The sequence below is a fragment of the Hyaena hyaena genome, unplaced genomic scaffold, assembly GCF_003009895.1.
Source record: "Hyaena hyaena isolate Hyena2069 unplaced genomic scaffold, ASM300989v1 scaffold_848, whole genome shotgun sequence".
NCBI lineage: Eukaryota > Metazoa > Chordata > Mammalia > Carnivora > Hyaenidae > Hyaena > Hyaena hyaena.
In genome coordinates this window covers 273,571-296,030 of record NW_024081479.1, presented here as the reverse complement: position 1 = coordinate 296,030, position 22,460 = coordinate 273,571, and the positions used below count along the sequence as shown (strand labels likewise).

At 48.1% G+C, this 22,460-nt stretch overlaps 1 protein-coding gene across 5 annotated transcripts; it reads left to right on the top strand.

Annotated features, from left to right (window-relative positions):
* The first annotated feature begins 8,527 nt into the window (after positions 1-8,527).
* Positions 8,528-22,454, top strand: PLEKHB1 (pleckstrin homology domain containing B1). 5 transcript variants are annotated; one of them, XM_039219918.1, is made up of 8 exons: positions 8,528-8,621; positions 9,796-9,871; positions 11,001-11,153; positions 11,736-11,838; positions 12,926-12,965; positions 15,612-15,716; positions 20,456-20,555; positions 21,125-22,454. In XM_039219918.1, the coding sequence occupies exons 2-8, from the start codon at positions 9,835-9,837 to the stop codon at positions 21,259-21,261; spliced, it is 675 nt and encodes a 224-aa protein (XP_039075849.1). In that variant the 5' UTR covers positions 8,528-8,621; positions 9,796-9,834; the 3' UTR covers positions 21,262-22,454. The 5 variants fall into 5 exon arrangements, with proteins under 5 accessions (XP_039075849.1, XP_039075847.1, XP_039075851.1 ...); XM_039219916.1 differs by having other exon boundaries at positions 10,971-11,153; XM_039219917.1 differs by lacking the exon at positions 8,528-8,621 and adding an exon at positions 8,639-8,817 and having other exon boundaries at positions 10,971-11,153.
* Positions 22,455-22,460: the final 6 nt, after the last annotated feature.

The window sequence follows — 22,460 nt, the reverse complement described above, 5'->3', positions numbered from 1 at the left end:
TTCTACCTTCTTGTCCAAGAACATGGCATGTCTTTTCATTCATTCAAATCTCATTTTATATCTTTTAGTATAATTTTATGGTTTTCTGTTTATAGGTTCTATACTTTTCTTAAGTGTATTCTGAAGTATTTCATAGCTTTGGTTGCTCTAGATTAGTTTTCCTCCCAATTTTGTTTGTGAGTCCTCACTCAAAAAGTAAAAGAAAAGACTGACACCTTTGCATCCAAGTACAAGAGAGCAGCTTTGGGCAGTGGGCGCTCCCACAGAGAACCAGCTGGAAAATCCAGATGAACTAGCCTCCCCATCCACCTCAAGGGCAAATGTGTAAAGGAGGTGAGGAACTTCTCAACCAACCAGGAGGGGGCGCTAAGCTTCTGGAGGGTGAGGCATGGGAGGAAAGGGGAGCCCAAAATTTGCTGCTGCTTTTTATATCTCAACGTAAAGTTTTCTTTTTTTGTTTGTATTAAGATTTTATTTTTTAAAATACTCTGTATACCCAACTTGAGGCTCAAATTCACAACCCCAAGATCAAGAGTTGCATTCTCTTCTGACTGAGTCAGCCAAGTGCCCCTCAACATAAAAAGTTCTTAAAAATTTTTTCTTTTTTCTTTTTATGTTTATCTTATTTGCTGTCACCTTGTCCAATTCACTTATTACTTCTAGTAGTTTTTACTAGATTCTCTTATGTTTACTCAGTTTACAATCATAACAGTAAAGAGAGTTTTATGTCTTTTTTCTAAAGTTTATAAGCTATTTTATCATAAGGCTCTTGCTAAACCTGGGTGAAAGAACTGAATATTTGATGAATGGAAGGAGTTGCTAAATACTTTGATAATGGAATCAAAAAGTTCACTATAATGTTTTGAACCCCTTACTTGCCAGGCTTTCTATCCACCCTTGTGTTAATCCTCACAACGTGGCAGGAGGCAAGCTTTGCCCTCCCCACTTACAGATGAGGAAAGGACACTCAGAGAGGTTAGCTAACCTTTCAAAGTCTCCTAGTGGGACTGGAGACAATAGGGAGCCCAGGGCAGGGCTGCCACCTCCTCCTCTTCTCTCCGCCATCTGGCACTTGGTTCTGAAAGGAGTTTTAAGCTCTCCTAAGAGAACCATATGCTGAGGCAACACAGTGAGAGTTGCATGTAAATCTGCAGGGAGAACAAATGATGGCTTTGTCTCTCTTTCATCCCTTCACTCATTCATTCTCTCCATGAACATGTGTGGAGCACTGAGCACCTATTCTGTTCCAGGCCCTGCGCTGGGAACTGGGGACACAGGGATAATTAGGCCAGTGACTACAGGATTGTGGGCAGCAAGAGGGAATGCTTTCAGGCAGAGGGAGCAGTGTGCACAGAGAGTAGTAGGAGTCCTCCCGGGGCCACAGCAAGAAAGGTTCAAGTAGATAAAAGAAGGAGCCCTGGATAAGGTTGAGGGTATCCGTGTATCTGACACAGGGCTGTTGTCCCTTGACCATCTCACTCTGGTGTGCCCAACTGCCAGACAGGTTTGGTTCTGGGAGGAACCTTGCTCAGTGTTCTCCACAATATGGCACAGTGGGACTTGGTGACAGCAGGGCACTCTGTGCAGCCTGGGTGCCATGGAGGGGCTTCGTCTTGCCTTGAGTCGCGCTGTTGGCAAGCTGGGAGATGCCGCAGAGTTCTATGCAGAAGTGCCTGACCACATGAGACCAGTCTCACTCTCCCAGAGTCAATGGGAGAGAGTTATGTGTGCAGTGATGGTATGTATGTTAACAGTTCTCTTGGTTTTAGGCAGAATTTTTCAGTCAATGAAAAACAATTTTTTTTCTGTACCAAGAGTCAAGGAACATACCATTAACAATTCAGCATAGTTCTCATAAAATGAAAGCTCCTGTCAGTTTCACCCTGAAATGAAAGAAGATAAAAGCCAGAAGTGACTGACACCCCAATATATGAAACCCCGTGATTTGGTCCATCTTCTGCTTAATAGCAAACCAGCCAGGAAAAGAAAATCCTCAATATTTAGATCAAGATAAACCAATCTCTTTTTTTTTTAATGAGAAAGATCCAAAATCCACAAAAAAACAAATCCATGGGGTGTCTGGGTGGCTCAGTCAGTTGAATGTCTGACTCTAGATTTTGGCTCAGGTCATGATCCCAAGGTTATGGGATGGAGCCCTGCACTGTGCTCTGCACTGAGCATGGAGCCTGCTTGGCATTCTCTCTCTGCCCCTCTCCCCTGCTCATGCACTCTCTCTCTCAAATAAATAAAAAAGTGGAAAAAAATGAAAAAAAGTCTATAAAAAGAAACCAAATCTATACAAGTGGAAAAAGCAAAAGCAAATTTAAAGCCATACAGGCAACAAAAGCACCTTTTGTTTAGGACCTTCATACAGAACTCCACAGCATGTGTGAAGAGTCAGATCAAGTTTCTGGAGGAATGTTGGCTAAAGATGAAAGACCTGACAGCTTACCTTGGGGAAGGCAACATAGGTACTAAGTCAGAATCAGGAGGTGGAGACAGTATTTGTGACCAGACAAGAAAAGCCAGGAGGATACTGACTGATGTTGAAAAGTCAAGTGTGCATTTAAACATCCAAGATAGAGAAAGACATCAATTCTACATCAACATTGCTAAAGAAGGAAACAGAAAAACAAACATGACAGATCATCTTAAAAGGTTTCAGGTTGAGGGGCACCTGGGTGGCTCAGTTGGCTGAGCGTCTGACTTTGGCTCAGGTCATAATCTCAGTTTGTGGGGTCGAGCACCATGTCAGGTTCTGTGCTGACAGCTCAGAGCCTGGAACCTGCTTCCAATTCTATGTCTCCCTCTCTCTCTGCCCCTCCCCCATTCACACTCTGTCTCTCTCTCTCTCAAAAATAAATAAACATGAAAAAATTTTTTTAATAAATTTTTTTCAAAAAGTCTCCAGGTTGAGCAAACCTCCACTAAAAAAGTGCAAATCAAAATGTTCAGGGGAGAGGAGATGAAATGACCAGACTTTATCATGAGAAAGAAATGGAGTCTTTCGAATTATCAGTTCAGGAAGATTATCACTTGGAGCAAGAGGAGGAAGTGCTGAAGCAAATGACAGGATGAGTATGCAAATGAAGAGCTGAAGACCTTCAGAGTGCAAGTCAAAGACCTTGAAGAAGAGCTGGAAAGCATCATTTATCCTTTTATTCTCTTGAACTAAAATTATTTCCCTTGAACTAAAAGGTCATGATCATTGGACAAGAGCACAGGAGGCTGAAAGGAAACTTTTCATCTCAAGACAAGAGATTGCAAACATGAAACAAAGAACAATGGTAACAATAATTAAACTTGAGCTTCTAGATGATGATCCAAATGGAGCGCTTTTCAGGGAGCAGGTGCACTGCCCCCCATCTCTGGGTATGGAGTGCTTTTCCTCTGAGAAGGGAGGGTCTCAGTTCCCCTCCTGTCAGACAAATCTGGTGTTTACAATAGATTCAAATGGGAAGTTCACGACAAGACATCTTCTTCCTCCCTGTATCGGTGAGGGCTCTCTCTGGAGAAAAACCAGTAGGCTACATATGGATATATAAAGAGTTATCTCAAGGGATTGGCTTATGTGACTGTGTGGGCTGGCAAGTCTGACATCTGTAAGGCAGGCCAGCAGGCTAAAAACTCTCAGGCAGGGACTGAGACTATAGTCCATAGACTGATTATGCAGTCTTCTTCCTCAGGAAAATCTCTGTTTTGTTCTTAAGGCCCTTCAATTAATTGGATGATTATTGAGGATAATCCCTTTTACATAAAGTCAACTGATTATAGAGGTTAACTGCATCTACAAAATACCTTCACAGCAACACCTAGATTAGCTTTCGATCGAAAACCTCGGTACTATAGCCTAGCTGGGTTGACACATAAAATTAATTACCTTTGTCCCAGGAAGCCTGGATACTGGTCTCCCCAACCCCACCCCAAACCCATGGCTTTCCACCAAGTTGTGCTCCTTATACTCCCTCATGGGCTGGGTTTTTCTCTGGACACTCCCATCCAGGAAATGAAAGTATGTCACCTTCTGGTCCATAACCCTTCTACTCAAACTCCTGAAACACAAGAAGGGCCCTATACCATTTCACCTAATTTTCTTCAAAATTGTTTTTGAATTATCTATTATTTTTTAGTTTAAAAAACTTTTTACAACCAATAATAAAAACAAATAATCCAATTAAAAATGGACAAAAGATTAGAATATACATTCTCTGAAAAAAGATGTACAAATAAGCACATGCAAAGATGCTCAACATCATTGGCTATTAAGGAAATGCAAATCAAAACCACAACAAGATAATAGTTTTCACCTACTTAGGACAGCTATAATAAAAAAGATGGACAATGACAAGGTTGGTGAGGATGTGGAAAAATTGGAACTCTCATATGCTGCTAGTGGGAATGTAAAGTGGTGTAGCCACTTTGGAAAACAGGTTGATAGTTCCACAAAATGTTAAACATAGAGTTACCATATGACCCAGCAATATCACACCCAAAAGAAATAAAAACATATATCCACACAAAAGTTCTCACACAAATGTTCACAGCAGCATTATTTATAATAGCTAAAGAATGGGAAACCAGTAGGGGCGCCTGGGTGGCTCAATCGGTTAAGTGTTGGACTTCGGCTCAGGTCATGATCTAGTGGCTCGTGGGTTCAAACCCCTCATCAGGCTCTGTGCTAATAGCTCAGAGCCTGGAGTCTGCTTCGGATTCTGTGTCTCCCTCTCTCTCTGTCCCTCCCCTGCTCATGCTCTGTCTCTCTCTGTCTCAAAAAAAAAAAAAAAAAAAAGTGGAAAACAGCCAAATGTCCATCAACTGATGGATAAATAAAATATAGCATATCCATACAATGGAATAGTATTTGTCAATAAAAAGGAATGAAGTACTCTGCAATGCCTGGGTGGTTCAATCGGTTAAGCGTCTGACTCTTGATTTCAGTTAAGGTCATGATCTCCCAGTTCACGAGATTGAGCTCCACATAGGGCTCTGTGCTGACAGCACGGAGACTACTTGGGATTCTTTATGCCCCTTCCCTATGTGCATGTTCTCTCTCTCTCAAAATAAATACATGAACTTTAAAAAAAAAAAAGAAATGAAGTACAGATACATGCCACAACATGGATGAACCTTGAAAACATCATGTTAAGTGAAAAAATTCCATTATAAAAGGCCACATATTGCATGATTCCACTCAAACAAAATGTCCAGAACAGGCAAGTCCATAGAGACCAGGTAGGTAGTGGTCATTGCCAGGGGGTGGCGGGAAAGGAATGATCACTAAAGGGTATACAATTTCTCTTTGAGATGATGAAAATGTCCTGAAATTATTTAGTGATGATGGTTGCACAAGTCTGAATATATTAGAACACTGAACTGTATACTTTAAAAGACTGAATTTTATGGTATATGTCACTAGATTATTATGAAAAACCTTCTACATAACTGGTTTTTACTTTCAATCAAATTGCACCTTAAAATAAATTTCAGGATTTTAAAATAGAGCTAGCATGTTATTCGCATTATACTCTCTAGAAACTATAAGTGGTAACTTTTAATTTGATACGCTAGTTCACTATTCTCTAAACAATATATTATATGAGCTGTTCCTCCACTAGACATATTTGAAATAGCCAAATACTTGTTCTCTGCCAATGGTTCTATGCACCACACTTACAAGAGAAACCTGAAAGTTTCTTGTTAGCTTGTTGGCTTCAGTACATTTCAGTTGATTGAACAGTCTCTCAAAGCCAAGACTTCTGAGCAGCATCTCTCACCTGTCCACCTACACTCTTTCCAACAGTCTAACCAGCTCTGGAAATTAAAAACAACATCAGCAGTAATCATCATGGCTTTGGGGGGGTCTATGAACTCCCAGGAATTACATGCAAAATGTGACATGTGTGTACATTTTTCCCCTGGGCAGAGTCTACACCCGTTATCAGGTTCTCAAAGAGAGTCACTGACCAACATTTTAGAGACATATGCCAGATGGGGCTGCATTTAGATTCTGTACGGGGATCCATGGTTTTTAGTTTGCCCCTCACCATTCCCTTTTTTCTTGTCATGGAGACCCTTCTTGGGGGTGGGGGGAGTCATCCCCCTTAATTCCACACTGTTGCAGGAAAATCTTCCCTTTTCATACAGTTGCTAAATCCAGAGAATGTAATCTAGGAGCTGTGGGCCTTTTCCCTGACTCCTCTATGAAGGACACCAAATAGCCCTTCACAGAGGGGAGCAGGAAGAGTTGCGGAGAGGGGCAGAATTTACGTTTAGATTTCCCGAGGCCAGTTCCACCCATTCTTTCCTTCCTTCCTTCCTTCCTTCCTTCCTCCCTCCCTCCCTTCTTTCCTTCCTTCCTCCCTCCCTCCCTTCTTTCCTTCCTTCCTCCCTCCCCCCTTCCTTCCTTCCTTCCCCTTCTTACCGTCTGTCTTCCCTCCCTTACTCTCTCCCTTCCTTCCTTGCACGGTGAGATGGATATTTAGCGAGGAGAAGGCAGGGGTGGGACGTTCCGGGGTCAAAAAGGCACTGTGGTTTGGTAAAGCTGGTTCCTGGGGTTGCACGGAGAGCTCAGCTGCTAATAGGATTGGCCGTGGCGAATCCTTCAACAAGGCACGCACGGCACGAAGGGGCGAAGCGCCGGGGTGGCTCAAGGTCAGGATTACAGAAACTCAAAGCGAGAGGGAAGCTTAAAGAGCCAGGCTGTGCAGCCAGGACCGGGGTGAAGGCAAGGTGCAGCCAGGCTGGAGAAAGCAGATTTAGCCACGCCCCGACCATGGGAGGAGGCCCGGTCCCGCCACCCCCGCTTTGGCAATCTCAGAGATACCAGGCCAACACCACACTCGAATCACAGATGATCAGTTATCCAATGAACTGAATGAAAGTCAGCAACCGAGATCAGTCTGGGAAGTTGAGGAGTGACTGGAGAGGCAGGACGATTTTCTCTAGAGTCTGTATGCCTCCTCTCGCCTCCCCCTTCCAGTTCCCACTTGGTAGCATCTTCCTGATCCCCTTATCTCTTAAGAAGCTCAGGAAAATGCCCCTCTGCAAGAGCCTTCTGGGAAATGCTGCGCTGGCCGCCCAAGAACCATGAGTCCTGCAGCCCCGGTAAGGAACAGGTCTCTGGGACAGGAAGAAGGACCCAGGGCAGGGTGGGTGCCCCCTCTAAAACAGGGTTTGGGACAAAGAGCCCTCCAGGCCCTGACAGTCCTTGTTCTCTGAATGACATCCTCTATCTGCTCTTAGTTTGGGGTTTGTGGGGTTGAGCTATTCAAGGAAATGATCCTGGAAGGGGAGCGTAGGTTGTAGATACAGAAACAGTATTCTTTCTCCAGTTGGGCCTTCTCCAGTCATTTTCCACTATGCCCTAGAGAGAGCTTTCCTACCCACGAATCAAACCACCTAACTCTTCATCTTGAAACCCCCACCCCCAAAACTCCAGTCACTATGTCATAATACCCAAGTAAGTCTTGAGCCTGTCATCCAAGGCTTCATGTTATATCCTTGCAAACCCTGCAGCTTCATCCCTTTCCACTCCCCATGCCCTCCCCACCCCTGCACTGTACTTTCCAAACACACTGAAATACTGCATACTCTTTTGGACTTTCTTCTTCTCCTTCTCCTCCTTCTCCTTCTCCTTCTCCTTCTTCTTCTTCTTCTTTTTATTTTTAACGTTTATTAATTTTTGAGAGACAGAAACCGAGAACGAGCTGAGGAGGGGCAGAATGAGAGGAAGACACAGAATCTGAAGCAGTCTCCAGGCTCTGAGCTGTCAAGAGAGCCTGACACAAGGCTCAAACCCATGAACTGTGAGATCATGAGCTGAGCTGAAGTTGGACATTTAACTGACTGAGCCACCCAGGCGCCCCATCTTTTGAACTTTCCGATCAGTGCTCATATGATTCTCTTAGGTCTACCCCTGGGAAATTCCTACTCATACTTCAAAAACCCTGTTTAGCCTTCTTGGGAGGCCTTCCTGAACCTCTGGGCAAAGTCAGACTTTTTCTCCCATTGCTAAATCATACCCTGTCCTCTACCTGTGTCTCCATTTAGTCTACCCCACCGGACTGGAAGCTGGGGCAGGAAGGAGGAAAGGCCTTGTCAGATGTTCCTTTGTGCCCTCCACTAGCATTCAGTTCAGTGCCAGACACAAACCGAGTATCGAAAAAACGTGACAAAACTAGGAAATTGGCTCCTCCTTACTACCTTACTTTTTTCTAGAGAATGAGTTAATGATTCTTAGGAAATGTATTTCATGATAAATGAGTGCACAAATGTGTTGGGAAAATAAATTGCAGGTGCATCTGCTCACCTGTGTGAGCAACACAGGTCAACACAAGTCGACACAGGTCAACACAGGGTTACCACCCAGGAGACGCCTTGTGCAATCCAGCTCTAAGGCTTCAGACTACAAGTCCCAGAATGCCTCCTGATCGCGCATCTCTCCCCGCTCCTTCCCCTCCCAGGAGGTGGGGCGGGGCCCAGGGGGCGGGGCCCAGGGGCAGTCGGGCATTGAAATGCCTCAGGCGCTCTGGGATACACAAAGCGCAGGCGCAGCGGGTTGGGTAACAGCAGCATCAAGTAGCGGCCGTTTTGGCAGCAGCATCCGCCGCAGGTGTAGACAGGTGGGTGCATCAAGGGGAGGCCGGAGAGGGAGTTTGCACCTGACTCTCTTGTCTGACCAGTGTAGGGCTTGGAGAGGGGAGGGAGCGGCAGGAGAAGTAGGGACAAAGCCAGGCCTTCCAGCTCAGGTGTTCTAGCTCTTGCTACGCAGCAACAGGTGTAAGCAAGTGGGGGAGGGGCAGAGGCACCTACTCGCAAGTAAGTCGCCCTCAGGAACAGAGGGAATCTGGATTCCAGTCCAAGCTCCATCACCTACATGCACAAGTCGTTTGCTGTCCCTCAGTATGTCCGTCTGTAAAATAGGAGTAAAGATTCTACCCATCCAATAGAGTTACCGTGGGGACAAGGTGACGTAGTATATAGTACTTGCAGTGGTTTCAAAACTTGGCTGCACATTAGAATCACCTGGGATCTTTAAAAACTATCAATGCTTGCCTCCCAGCCCCAGCCCTTCTGATTTAATTGTTATGGGGTATGACCTGGCTGTTGACAGTTTTAAAAGCTCCTACTGTTGTAATGGTTAGAAGCTGGGACTGCTGTGTGTCAGTGCTGGCTCCACTGTTTACTAATCAAGGGGATCTGCGCAAGTGATGGAACTTCTCCAGGCCTGTTTTCTGGGAGTAAAAAGGATTTTCATGAGGCTTTAATGAGATAATAGACGAAAGCACTGAGAAGTGTACTCGGTACATAATGCTCAGTCAATAATAGATGCTATTGAACTATTATTTTACACACTTTGTAAACGGCTCAGGTGAGGTTCAGATTCTAGGGAGGTTTTTCTTATCATGAAAGTTCCTCATTCATTGCCATGATTTAATATTTGGTGCTGCCAGCATTTCAACATTCTAGGGTTTCCAACATTGTTAACTGTTCCTCAAGAGACATGGCGAAGGTTATGGAGCTGAGATTGGAATCCAGGCTCCTGACCACCCCCCACCCCCACACAATGGGTGGCTGCCCTGCTGACCCCGCGAGGACAGTGCTCCCATTATCTTTCTAGAGCAGAGAAGGAGGAGACCAGCAGGCTTGCCCTTGTTTGTTTACTAACACTCCCTTAAATGTTTCCTCGGTGGCTTCCCCAGGGAGGACCAGGGAGGGCAGGGCTGGGGGCTTCTCTCTGAGGAGCTGCCCTGGAGCTGCTGATGAGGCCTGTGTGTCCTGTGGATCCTCCGACAGGTTCCGCCTGACTCCGCCCTGGAAAGTCCTTTTGAAGAGATGGCCCTCGTGAGGGGCGGCTGGCTGTGGAGACAGAGTGAGTGATCCTGGACCAAATCCTTGTCTGTTCTGTACCTTGTCAGGGACAGGAGTGAAGGAAGTGGCCTGTTAGGTGTGCCACAGTGAACCATTCTCCTAAGAAACAAGACCCTTTTTATCCTCTCCTCCTTTGTCCATACTCTTTTCTCTGCTTGGAATGTCCTTCCTACTCCTGACTGCTTGGAAAATGTCCCTTTCTGGGAGGAGCCTTCTCTGACTTTTCCTATAACCACTCCAGCCTCTGCTGTAGCACCAAGCTGGGTTAGAGGCTCCCTACACCATTCCCAATGCTTCATACATACCTGCTATAGCATGGACCCCCCTATAAAATAACTGCCTTCACCTGTGGGTCTTACCACTTCCCCACTCCATACTGACCCTAGACTGTGAGCTCCTCAATGGCAGGGAATGGGTTTGATGCTCTGCGTATCCATAGCACTAGCCCAGGGCCGGCCATGGAACAAACCTCGGAATAATATGAAAACACCTCTGTGCTTTGGGATCTATAAAACCATAAGAGACTCCTTTATGCTTTGCCCTTTCTGTTAAGATTTTCAGTCATAAGATGCTGAAGGTAGGGCTCAGGTTTCCAGACCCACCAATGACCAGAATCATTATCTGAAGAAGAGCTGTCCTGGGTTAGGAGCTCTATAACACCCCATGACCCATTCTCAGTTCAGCAAACATTGAGCCCAGGTCCTGCTGGGTGCCAGGTCCAGGGAAGGGGGAGCTGTGGACACCCCAGTCTGGTAGAAGAGGCAGACACTACAGAAACAACTGTCACACAAATCAGAGATAAGAGATAAGATGGAGGCTCAGGGCAGGAAGAGGTCTTTGCCCTTGAAGAAACCTGGGGCTTGGCCTTGGAAGTCCCCAAGGAAGGAATCTGGTCATTCATCTACCATTCAACACATTTATGGAGTCTCTGCTATGTGTTAGGCCCAATGGGAGGCACTGGGTGAACAAGGCAGAAAGAGGTCCTATCATCTCAGGGCGCAGATAAACAAGAAAGGGATGGTTATAACACTGGGGTTGGGAGTGAGGGGATTCTGGGAGCCTGCCCAGGGTTCCTGCCCCCTAGCAGGCTCTGAAATCAGCCTTCCTAGCAACTGTGGACTACTGCACAGGCTCCATCCTCCGCCGCTGGAAAAGAAACTGGTTTGCCTTGTGGCTGGATGGGACTCTGGGCTACTACCATGACGAGACTGCGCAGGATGAGGAGGACCGTGTGCTCATCCAGTTCAATGTCCGCAACATAAAGATCGGCCAAGAGTGCCATGGTGAGAAGCCCTTTTCCCTCTGGCACTGTGACTAGGTCCATGGCCCTCCCACTGTGTCTGTCTAATATTATCTGCATTAGGCTCTTGCCAGCTTCAGAGGGCTTCCACAGACATTGCTTCTGTGTCTCTATCAACTCCAACTCATGTGGGTGTGAAATAAGAAATCAGTTCCTTATTGAGTTTCTACCCTGTGCTGGGCCTGGGTCCTATGCTGGGATCACAGAGGCGAGTCAGACACATTTCCTGCCCTGTGGGTGCTAGGAACTGGAAAAAGATGAAAAGAGATAAGGAGGATCAGAGAGGTTAAGTGACTGGCCCAGAGTCACACAGCAAATCTCAACCAGAGCTCAGGCCACAGTTATAACAGGGTAATTGACAGATGTCTCTAACTATGGCAATAGGCAATGTGGAAAGGTTGAAAGGCTCTGAAGAGTAAAGCAGAATCCCAGAGAAAGTGTTTGAGATCAGAGGAGGTTGGCAATGGCCAATAAACAGGACCTGGAGGTCAGTCCCTATTCTTGTTTCTGGCTTACTGGGGGCCTGTGCCTCATAGAAACCCCATATGTGTGTGTCTGCCTCTAGATGTGCAGCCCCCAGAGGGCCGGAGCCGAGATGGCCTGCTGACTGTGAACCTCCGGGAGGGCTCCCGCTTGCATCTGTGCGCAGAGACCAAGGATGATGCCATGTGAGTTCTCTCAGGAGAGGATAGGGCCAGATCTTGGGGAACATAACCAGATGCCTCCTCCTCCCTGGGCTTTCTGAGTCCCAAAGGATAGGAAGGGGGGGACAAAGATTAGTCCACAGGGCGGGGGCTGGGCAGAGTGGATCTGAATGGCTCATGGCGATTGGTGTGATTCCCAGGAAAGTCCTCACATCATGGTGGAACTCGGGACTGTTGAGGGAGGAGTGGGCGCACCTGCCTCAGGTGTGTGGTCCTTGATCATATGGAGTAGTGTATTTAGCAGGCTCTGAGATGAGCCCTCACTTGGGGGTGATATGAAGGAACAGACAGCCCTGTGGCATCCATAAAGGACCCCCTTCCCACTGCCTCCTGAGAAGACACCTTGGTGGGTGGCCTCTGATCTGAGGCAGAGACCCTGCCCGCCTCACAGAGGCAGCCCACAGTGTTGCAGGGACATGCGAATGTCCAGTGCAGATCCACACTGTGAGGCCGGGTGTGTCTGCTTATTCACATTCTTTCCCTTCCTACCCTCAGGGCCGAATGTCAGTAGGCCTTTGCATTGTAGAAGAGTGAAAGAGATGGGGTGTGTGGGAGTGGGGGAAGCTGAGCGCTGGGCCGACAAAGCACAGAGCCGCCTTGTCCACCCCAGCCAGGTGCCATGGCAACCAACAAAGGCCCGATTGTCTGGTGTCCACTGGGCCCTCACGGGGCTCTGGGGTCAGAGTGTTGGGGAACTGTGTGTGTGTAGGTTGGGGTGTGGAGGTGAGCTGCAGCTAGAGAACCAGCCCAAGCATGCCGGAATCTGAAGGCCCTCGAGAGACCACCCAAGCCCAGCTGTCTAGTGACTAGACATGGAAGCTGGTAGAGGGGAAGACTGTGGATTAAAAATGAATTAGGAGGCTCCAGCTCGAATGAGGGCTCCGCCCATGTGACTGGGGTGGGAGAGGGGGGCTTTGTCTGCCTAAAGGGGTCAAGGGGACCTCCCACCTTAACAGGAGACTAGGGCTGAGGCTATGTTGAGTATGCAAATCTAACAGGTAGGGGCCCAATCTCCCAAACTCCCTCCTCATGGTCTGGTTTTGCTTTGCAGAGCGTGGAAGACGGCGCTGCTGGAGGCGAATTCTACCCCGGTGAGCCCCCATTCCCTTATTTTCCCTCCCTACCCCTTCCTGCCATGGAATCATGGGTGACTCAGACTCGGTCTCCACCTGCCAGGAATTCTCAATCCCATAAATGTGAGTGAATAGGCTTGTGTGGACTCAGATGCTGAGTCCAAGTGGAAGAGGTCAGAAGACAGACAGCTGGTTTTTGGAGAAGAGAGAGAAAGAAGGGGGTGGCATGTAAGCTGGGGCAAAGGAATTGTCTTTTATCGAGCAACTATTATGCGCTAGATGTGAAGCAGGTGCAGTTCCAGCTACTCTTGGCAACAGTCCTGTGAGGCTGGGATTATTGTCACCTCTCTGCAGATGATAAGATTGAGCTTCATTCATCCACACAACAAATATTTACTGAATTCCTGTTATGTTCAGGCACTCTGCCGAAGGGCAGGGATTAGAGGTGAACTAAGTAAAGAGGTGTGGGCCCTGTTTTCCTGGATTCAATCTAGTGGGCAGCCAGGTGTGAGGAAGCAACTAGTCACAGTTAATGATTCTATTGCAATGGTGTTAACTGCTTTGACAGAGATGTGCACTGTGCATTCAATGTGTGACCATCTTGGTGGCCTGATCCAGGTGGCAGTTCAGACAAGGCTAAAGATGAGACCTGAAGGATAAACAGAAATAGACTGTGTAGAAGGGATGGGGTAGAGTAGAGGAAACAGCTTTCCAGGCAGAGGAACTGCTTGTGCAAAGGCTCTGAGAAAGGGTAAGACTTAGCAAGTTCAAGAACAGAATGAAGGCTGGGGCAGCTGGAGCTTAGGGAGGGAGAGCAAGGGAGAAGGAGGGTTGGCAGGGCCAGGCATTATGGGATGTATTAAGGATGTTGGTTTCTGCTAAGAACACCAGGAAGTCATGGAAAGCTTTTAATTAGTGGGATGAGATGAACACATCAGAACAGATTTGTGTTTTTGAAATATAGTCTGGATGGTAGGGACTGGACTGTAGAGGGTAAGAATGGATACCAGGAGACCAGTTGGAAGGCTGGGACAGAGTCCTGGTGACTGGCGGGAGGCCTGGTCTATGGCCTTGCTGATGGCCTAAGCTGATGAGGATAAGACATATTTAGGAGGTAGAGTCAACAGAACCTAGTGATTGATGGAAGTGTGGGTTTGAGGAGCTGCCCACAGCCCCAGCTCAGTGATAACCCAGCTTGGCCTTGACCCCATCTGCCTGATTCCACATTGTATGCTTGCTCCTTCTCTCTGTGGCACAATGGAGCCCAGTCTCACCTAGATAGAATCTGCTGGGAAGTAACAGAGAAGACTGGACTGCATTTAGAACCCCTCTTAGACATGCACCTGCTGAGGGGTGAGCATTGTGCTCAGTTCCTGCCATTGGTTGTATCATTTAATCTTCCAACAGCTCTGGTAGGGCTGATACTTTTGGTTCCTTTTTACACATAGGGAAGCTGAGGTTCAGAGGGGAAAGTGACTTGTCCAAAGCCTCATCATCTTAAATCTGTGGAAGAGCCTTTATTGGAACCTAGCTCAGTGAGATTTGGAGGGAAGGACATTACCTGTAGAAAGAACTGCAAGAGCAGAGGTGGGGGGGTGAGATGTGCACGTGTGTGTGTGTGTGTGTGTGTGTGTGTGTGTGTGTGTGTGTGTGTAAGTGCCAAGAGTCTGTCCTGGCTGGAGGATAATGCGTGGAGGGAAAGAAATGGGGGAAATGACCTCTGAGGAGCATTGTGGGGAGCAATAAAGGGCATTAAGAAGGAGGGACTGTGGCCAGACTTTGGGGAGCAGATTCAGGCTTCTGGATGGAGGCTGGATTAGAAAAAGCTGGAAGTGAGGAGGCTGGAGCAGTGGTCTGCAGGGTGGAGACACCCCTGTTGGCTAACCTGGCTCTGAGCCCCAAATTCTCCATATGCAGAGCAAATGAGTCCCACCCAAAAGAGGCAGAAGGAGGTGAGGGCTGACCGTTCTGTTCTGCACTCTGTGACTCTATGAAGCTGCCTTGTCCCTCCTCTGCCTGTACACCTTCCTGCTGCTCTGCTTACCACAGTCTCTGCTTTGACCCTCTACTCCCCCTCCCACTGTCCCCCTTCACACATAGCCGTATGATCCCAGGGCTTGCTCAAATGTGTTTTTGCTTCAGTCTTTGTACCAGTGTCTGCCTGTCTCTGAATGTTCATGGCTGTGTCCGTGGCTTCTCTCTGTTCTGTGCCTACAAACAGAACATGTCCTGCAGATTTATCCCTCCATGTTCTGCAGATTTATGCCCCACTCTGGATGGAGGCTCTTCCAGGGAACATAGGGCCAGGGTCACAGCCAGGGGCAAGGCTGGGAGGCCAATGAATGGGGGGCAAGTGGGTGGGAGGGTAGATCAGAGTTGTTCTGTCCTTCCTGGAGACTGGGAAGCCTCTGCAGCCTAAAACCAGTGAAGGTGGGCTAATTCTGGAGGGACACTACTGATCCTTCTCTGTGTAATTTTGGCCAAGTCACCACCCACTCTGTGCCTCTCTGTATTACCATGAGCCGAGGAGGAAGAGGACCACTCTTTCCCCTGCCCAGCTGGCAGGCTCTGGTTGGGCCTGTTAAAAGCTCTGAGTTTTTCCAGATGTAGAGGGCCACTGACACCTCCTCCCTCTCCCTTCTTGGGTTTCTGTGGCTTGAGCAGGCCCCAGCTGGAGCCACCGTCCCTCTCAGGAGCCGCCGGGTTTGCCCCAAGGTCAGGTGTGTGACCCGCTCGTGGAGCCCCTGTAAGGTTGAGAGGCGGATCTGGGTAAGTGCTGGCTCAGCCCTCCCTGCCTCCATTCTGGCCACAAAGATGTGCCTCCAAAACTGGACCCAGCCCATCCCTTCTCTGCTCACAAACATTCCATGGCTCCCTGTCGCCCACAGAACACCAATGACAGTCCCATTCTCAAGGCCCTCAGGATACGGCCTGAGCCAATCTCACCTACCACATCCCCTCATCCCCTGTGCTCTAGCTGCTCCTCCAGCTTCCCAGCTGCACCAGACCTCTTCCCTGGCTTTGCACATGCCATTCTCTCTGCTGTGAAGACTCTTTGTTTCCTTATTCTTCTGACAAACTGATGCTTAGCCTCTAAGAGCCACTTCGAAGGCTACCATCTCCTCAGGGAGGACTTCCCAGACCTCCAGGTATCACCACTCCCTTCGCAGCCTGCTGCGCTAGTCCTTAGTATCATCTTATTAGGCCTGGTTTCAAGTCCCTTTATTCCAGTCTCTATTCTCCCTTGAGACCTGGGACTTCCTTCAAGGCAAAGATGGGTCTGATCAGCTCTTCCCCTGTAGAGCCTGGCTCAGTTCTGGGTATACAGCAGGTGCTCAGTGAGTGCTCAGTGATAGGGACAATCTGTTTTGACCCTTCTTCTTCCTGGTGCATGCTGCTGGGACACAAGTGGGCCTCAGGCAGTGTTCACTGAATAAGCGAATGAGTGAAAGACTAAAGGGAGGAAGGAGGAGTGGAAAAACCTGTTAATGGCATCACTACTGCGTATCATAATTTAGTTCACAACCGTCTCCCTTCCCCCATCCCAGAATTTCTGGAAAGCAGGATTGGGGGATGAATCCTTTCTCTGTTCCCATTGCTCAGCAGAGCATGGGGTGGGTGAAGTGGGGGCCTGTCTTCCAGTGCCAGTGGTTTTATAGTCAACTGTGAACTCCTTTTCTAGCATAATGGTGCTTATTGTGGCTGTGAGTTAGAATCACTTCAGGACTTTAAAAAAAAAATCCAAACGTTCAGATCATACCTCTAGATGCTTTAATTTTGTAGGCCTTGGAATGGGGCTTTGGAGGTCTGTGGTTTAAAAAAAAAAAGTTATTCACGTAATTCTGATGTGCAGAACCACTGAACCCAGAAGTGCTAGGTCTACCTAGGTCCAGGTGCATAGACATGGCTCTGCTGGATTCTCACTGTGCCTTGGGAGTAGGCATTGTAGGAAAGACTGTCCCCATTTACAGATGTAAAAACTGAAGCTCTGGGGCACCTGGGTGGCTCAGTCGGTTAAGTGTCCGACTTTGGCTCAGGTCATGATCTCACAGTTTGTGGGTTCAAGCCCCGCGTCGGGCTCTGTGCTGACAGCCAGCTCAGAACCTGTTTCAGATCAGATTCTGTATCTCCCTCTCTCTCTAACCCTCCCCTGCTCGCTCGCTCTCAGAAATAAATTAAAAAACATAAAAAAAAAAAACAACTGAAGCTCCGAGAAGCTACATAACTTGGCTGGGTCACTTGATTCATCAGTGGCAGTACTAGGATTCCCAACCCAGCCATTCTGAGACACCCCCGCCCTCCCAGCCCCAGTGAGGATGTAAGTGTGTTTAAAGATTTTTTTTGTTTGTTTATTTTTCAGAGAGAGAGAGAGAAAGTGGGGGAGGGGAAGAAAGAGAGGCACACACAGAATCCAAAGAAGGCTCCAGGCTCTGAGCTGTCAGCACAGAGCCAGACATGGGACTTGAATGCACAAGCAGTGAGATCATGACCTGAGCCAAAGTCAGACGCTTAACTGACTGAGCCACCCAGGTGCCCCAAGGATAAAGTTTGTTTAAAGTAGGGATGCCTAAAAATGGGGTTTAAAAAGCTATGAACCAGGGGTGCCTGGACCCTGGAGCTCAGAGCCTGGAGCCTGCTTCAGATTCTGTGTCTGCCTCTCTCTCTGACCCTCCCCTGCTTATGCTGTCTCTCTCTCTTTCAGAAATTAAAAAAAAAAAAATTAAAACAAACATTAAAAAAAAAAAAAAAAGCTATGAACCTAAGTTACAACAGCTTTTCTGAGGGAAGGGTTCTATTTGTGACCTTCTGATAGGCTGACCCTGCACTTGCAAAAGGGGCTGGGCTTGCAGAGAGGGAGAGGATCAGGGATCAAGCCCTTAGGTTCTGTCCATGAGGTCCCTGGGGGATCCTCTGCTCTGTTGCCAGGTGACCCACATGAGTTTACCTCTGGGGCTCCCAGACCTGGAGGGTAGAAATAGGAGCCACCAAGGGGCATGAGTTGGTGTTTTCCATTCTCTCTAAGGCCTGGTGAGGCCCCTGGTTCACTGTGCAGCTGCTGTGCAAGTACAGGCTCTAGACCTTAAAGTCTCTACAAATAAAATTGGGGGTCTGAGTGCTTGTATCTCTCTAGACCTTTCCAGGCATGGAGCTCAGATCCTGGCTACCCACCACCAGAAAGTTCTACTGGATCATTTTTAGGGAAGAGCACAGTGAGGAAATCACCTGAGACTGAGCATTGTTTGTCTGAGCCTCTAGCATTACCCTGGTAATGCTGGAACTGGTCGCTGTCCCTAAGTTGAGGCTGGACTTAGAACTGGGTGACCTTAGTTCCAGTCCGATTCTGTATTTGACTTGCTTGAGGTAAATTCAAATCATTAGGCACCTATCATGTTCTAATGAGGCCTGATTAGACCCCCTTGGTGGGGTGTCTCCAAGTCTGATAGGAGAGACACACACTCACAGGGATACAAACAATGAAACTGCAGAGTGACTGGTGCTGTGATAAGGAGAGTCTAAGGGCTAGGGGACCCCATATGGGACCCCAACAGAACCTGAGGTTCAGGGAGAGTGATATTTGGGTTCAGTCTGAATTAAAAATGGGGAGAAAGGCATTCTCATCAAAGAGAAATGGCATGGAAGGGTGTCTGGGTAGCTCAGTAGGTTGAGCATCCAGCTTCGGCTCAGGTCATGATCTCATGGTTTGTGAGTTTGAGCCCCGCATCGGGCTCTGTGCTGATAGCTCAGAGCCTGGAGCCTGCTTCAGATTCTGTCTCCCACTCTCTCTGCCTCTCCCCTGATTGCCCTCTGTTTCTCTCTCTTTCAAAAATAAATAAATGTTAACAAAAAAATTTTTTAAAGAGAAATGGCCTAGAGATTTGAAATCACAAGGTATACTTAGAGAAACCCCTTGTACAATCAAATTTCCTGAAAGAGATGTCATGACATGTTGATTCCATCCCTCATCTCTCATCCATTCTTCAACTCTCCATAGTCTAGATTCTTACCCCAACTATTCCTCTGAAAAATGTTTTTTCAAGGTCATCCACAATTTCCAAGTTGCCAAAACCAATGGCTTATTCTCTTGGCACTGGCCAAAAGGATGGACAGAAGAGCATAGTTAGAAGATAAAATCATGAGACCTGGAGGCTGCAGTGATATGGAAGACAAGTGTGTGAAGATAAGAGTGCTAACCTGATGCCTTAGTTTGAGTGCATGGTGGTGGCATTTAGAGAAAAGCAATTGTGGAAGAGCAGGTTCGGGAGATAGAAAGGTGATGAAATCACTTTGAGATAGGTGGAGTTTAAGACACCTGATTTCTAAACGGAGTTGGACCATTCAGGGGTGACACCTAGTTTGAGAGAGATGTAGAGTGGAAGGGAGCTAAGAAGAAGGAGCCAGGAGAGAAGGGGGATCTTGCTCCCTGAAGGGTGTGGATTAGGAGTTTCCATTTAATTCGGCATATTTTATTGGTTTTGCTATTCACTAGACCCTGCATGTAACAGAATTAATCAGAGTGCATGCTTATAAGTAGCTTACATTTGGAGTACAGGCAGGAAAGGCCAGGAGGAAAGACAGTCCATAGAAAACTTAGAAGAAAGGATTCTTTCTGAAACCAAATGGGCTTCCTGGAGTTAGGCTTTGAGGGGTTGATTCTAAAGGAGAGACTGCTTTCCTCCCTCAGAGAGAGAACAATGACCATTCTTCTCTGAGCCCCCCATCCCCGGTTCTGTGGTAATGTGGAGATAACAATGCCTGCAGTAAGGACTAGAGGAAGTAATACATATGAACACCTCCCTCAGGACCTGGTACATGGTGGATACTCGATAAGTCTTTAGTTACTTTCCATCCATCCCCTCCTTTCTTTTCCTTCCTCCCCAACCTGCTTTTACTTCTGGGCCTGGGGGTTGGCCAGGTGCCCCACCCCATGACTAGGAGAGTAGAGAAATCCATTGGATTTCTCCAAATGGGACCGTTAGAGAGCAGCTAGCAAATATTAGATTACGTAGGGAAGTTGGGAGCCATGGAGAATTTGAAAAAATATATTTTTTAATGTTTGTTTATTTTGAGAGAGCACATGAGAAGGGGAGGTGTGGAGAGAGAGAGAGAGAGAGATTCTCCCAGGCTGACAGCGCAGAGCCTGATGCAGCTAGGGGCTTGAGCTCACAAATCATGAGATCATGACCTGTGCAGAAATCAAGGGTCCCACACTTAAACAACTGTGACACCCAGGCCCCCCACCATGGAGGATTTTTGATCAAGGGAGTTCTAGGTAGGAGGCTAGGGTGGGAAAATGGGATCTGGATGTAGGGGCTATAGTTTTAGACGACAAGGACCGTGGACCATGCAGGGAGGCAGGGCCTTTCTCCAGGAGGTTGCTGGTTCCTGGAAATCCATTTCTAACCTTGAAAAAGTGGCTTTGTAGCCCAGAACCTAAGCGGGGTGTGGTAGGTAGGGGACCAAACCTGGTCCAGGGAGTTTCTGGGCAGTAATCCAACGGGGCTCCCCAGGTGCGTGTCTACAGCCCATACCAGGACTACTATGAGGTGGTAACCCCCAATGCGCACGAAGCCACATATGTACGCAGCTACTACGGACCGCCCTACGCAGGTAAGTCTCCAGCCTGGCCCTCCCCCTGCCCGTATCCAGCACCAGGCCCCTCTCAAGGTCTGGTAGCCAGGACAGAACTCACTCTTGTGAGGACCACAGATTTTTCCGGGCGGGACCCACCGCTGAGCCCTTCCCATCCCGGGATACCTCTTGAACCAGTGTACCTCCACACTCTAGAGCTGACCTCACTTCTCCGGGCTGGCTGACCAGCAATACCCGTTTCTGAGCTGCTTGCGACCCCTGGTGGCTAACGCGGGAATGGCCGCCTCTTTCAGCCCCAGAGGCTGGAGGTTGGAACAGCGCATCCTCTGCTGTGGCCTGGTTCTTAGAGATCCTGGTTTCCTCGCTGTTCCAGTCTAGCCTCATGGCCCCAGCAGATCCAAGCCCTTTAAGCCCTGGAGAAGGAGCGCAAGTCCTTTCCACAACAAGGCCTTAGTTTCTCCGACTGAGGTGCAGAAGAGTGGGCTCAGCCCCTTACCCTGGGTTGGGCATGAGTCTAGTTGGGAGGAGAGGAGTGAAGATCTCTCTGCTCCCTACTCTGAAGGCCCTTACCGCTCTCTCCTCCACAGGCCCTGGTGTGACGCACGTCGTAGTGCGGGAGAATCCCTGCTACAGTGCGGGCGCTCCACTGGCCATGGGCATGCTCGCGGGGGCCGCCACAGGTGCCGCGCTTGGCTCGCTCATGTGGTCGCCGTGCTGGTTCTGAGCCCTGGGACTGGGAGAGTGGACCTTGCGCATAGACCAATAGATCTCTTTTCCTCCTTGGCCCCACCCTCCACGATCTAAGCCTTGCCGTACTTTGGCTCCTCCATTAGTCCCTCCGTACTTGAATCATCCATCCCACTCCCCCACTCACCCCTTGCATTGGAAGAAGCTATCATCCCAGGCACAAACATAGCTCGAAATCCTTAGATCTACTGCCAGACACCCCAGACTTTTGTTATAGACACATATTGACATGTTTCCCTCCAATACACCAAGACACAAAAAACAACTCATGTGACTTAAAAGTTCCCAGGTGCTGGAGACAGAGGAGTCAGGTTTTTTCCTCCAGCACCTCCAGGATTGCTGGGAAAAACAGAAGTAAACAAACACTCGACAAGGCAGAGTTCTCAATCCTTTGACACGTGAGGGTAAAGAACAGAAGAAGGTAGGCTAGGAGTAGGGCTGTTACAAGAGTGCAGAGCAATGAACATCATGGGCATGTCCAAAGAATTAAGAGTTCATTTAGGCAAGGGTGGGGACTGGGATAAGATCATGATGGCCCTCCAGGCTAAAGAGCTTGCTGGGTAAAGGGGAGATGTGAGATTTTTTTGAGGGAAGTTTCATGACTGCGCCTATAATGAATATATTGCCTGTTAATACTAACACATACTCAAATCCAAAACACTTTATGAGATTAACCCCATCCTTCCCACTATCAGCTTCCTAGGTCCCTTGTTCCTTCAGTGCTCAGAAAACACTTGTTTCCCATGTTAGGGTGCCTGGGGCAGCAACTGAGTTGAACCTGGGGTCCCCTGGGGGACAGATGAGCTCTGTTCAGGACCTCCAGCCCTAGGATGGCAGCTCCATCAGAAAATGCATTCCTGGTCCCCAGGAACTTGGCCTTCTGTCCATAACTGTGGTTGTCACCATCTTAGGCTTTGTCTCTTCCTTCACTCTGGGGGAGATGGCAGTGTTCACTTCTAGGGCCTGATCCAGTGGGAAGCCCCACATGTGCCTCCTGTAGGTGGCCCAGCAATCTCTTGATTTGGCTCCCTTCCAATTTCCTCTCCCACCCTGTCCTAATAGAAATGCTAACATTCCTGCCCAGTAGCCAGAGTAGCCCACTAAATTCCCTTGTAGGTTTGGGCTCCAGTGGCCCTGCTGCAGAGACTAATAAAGATCTGGTTGGCTCTAGACCTG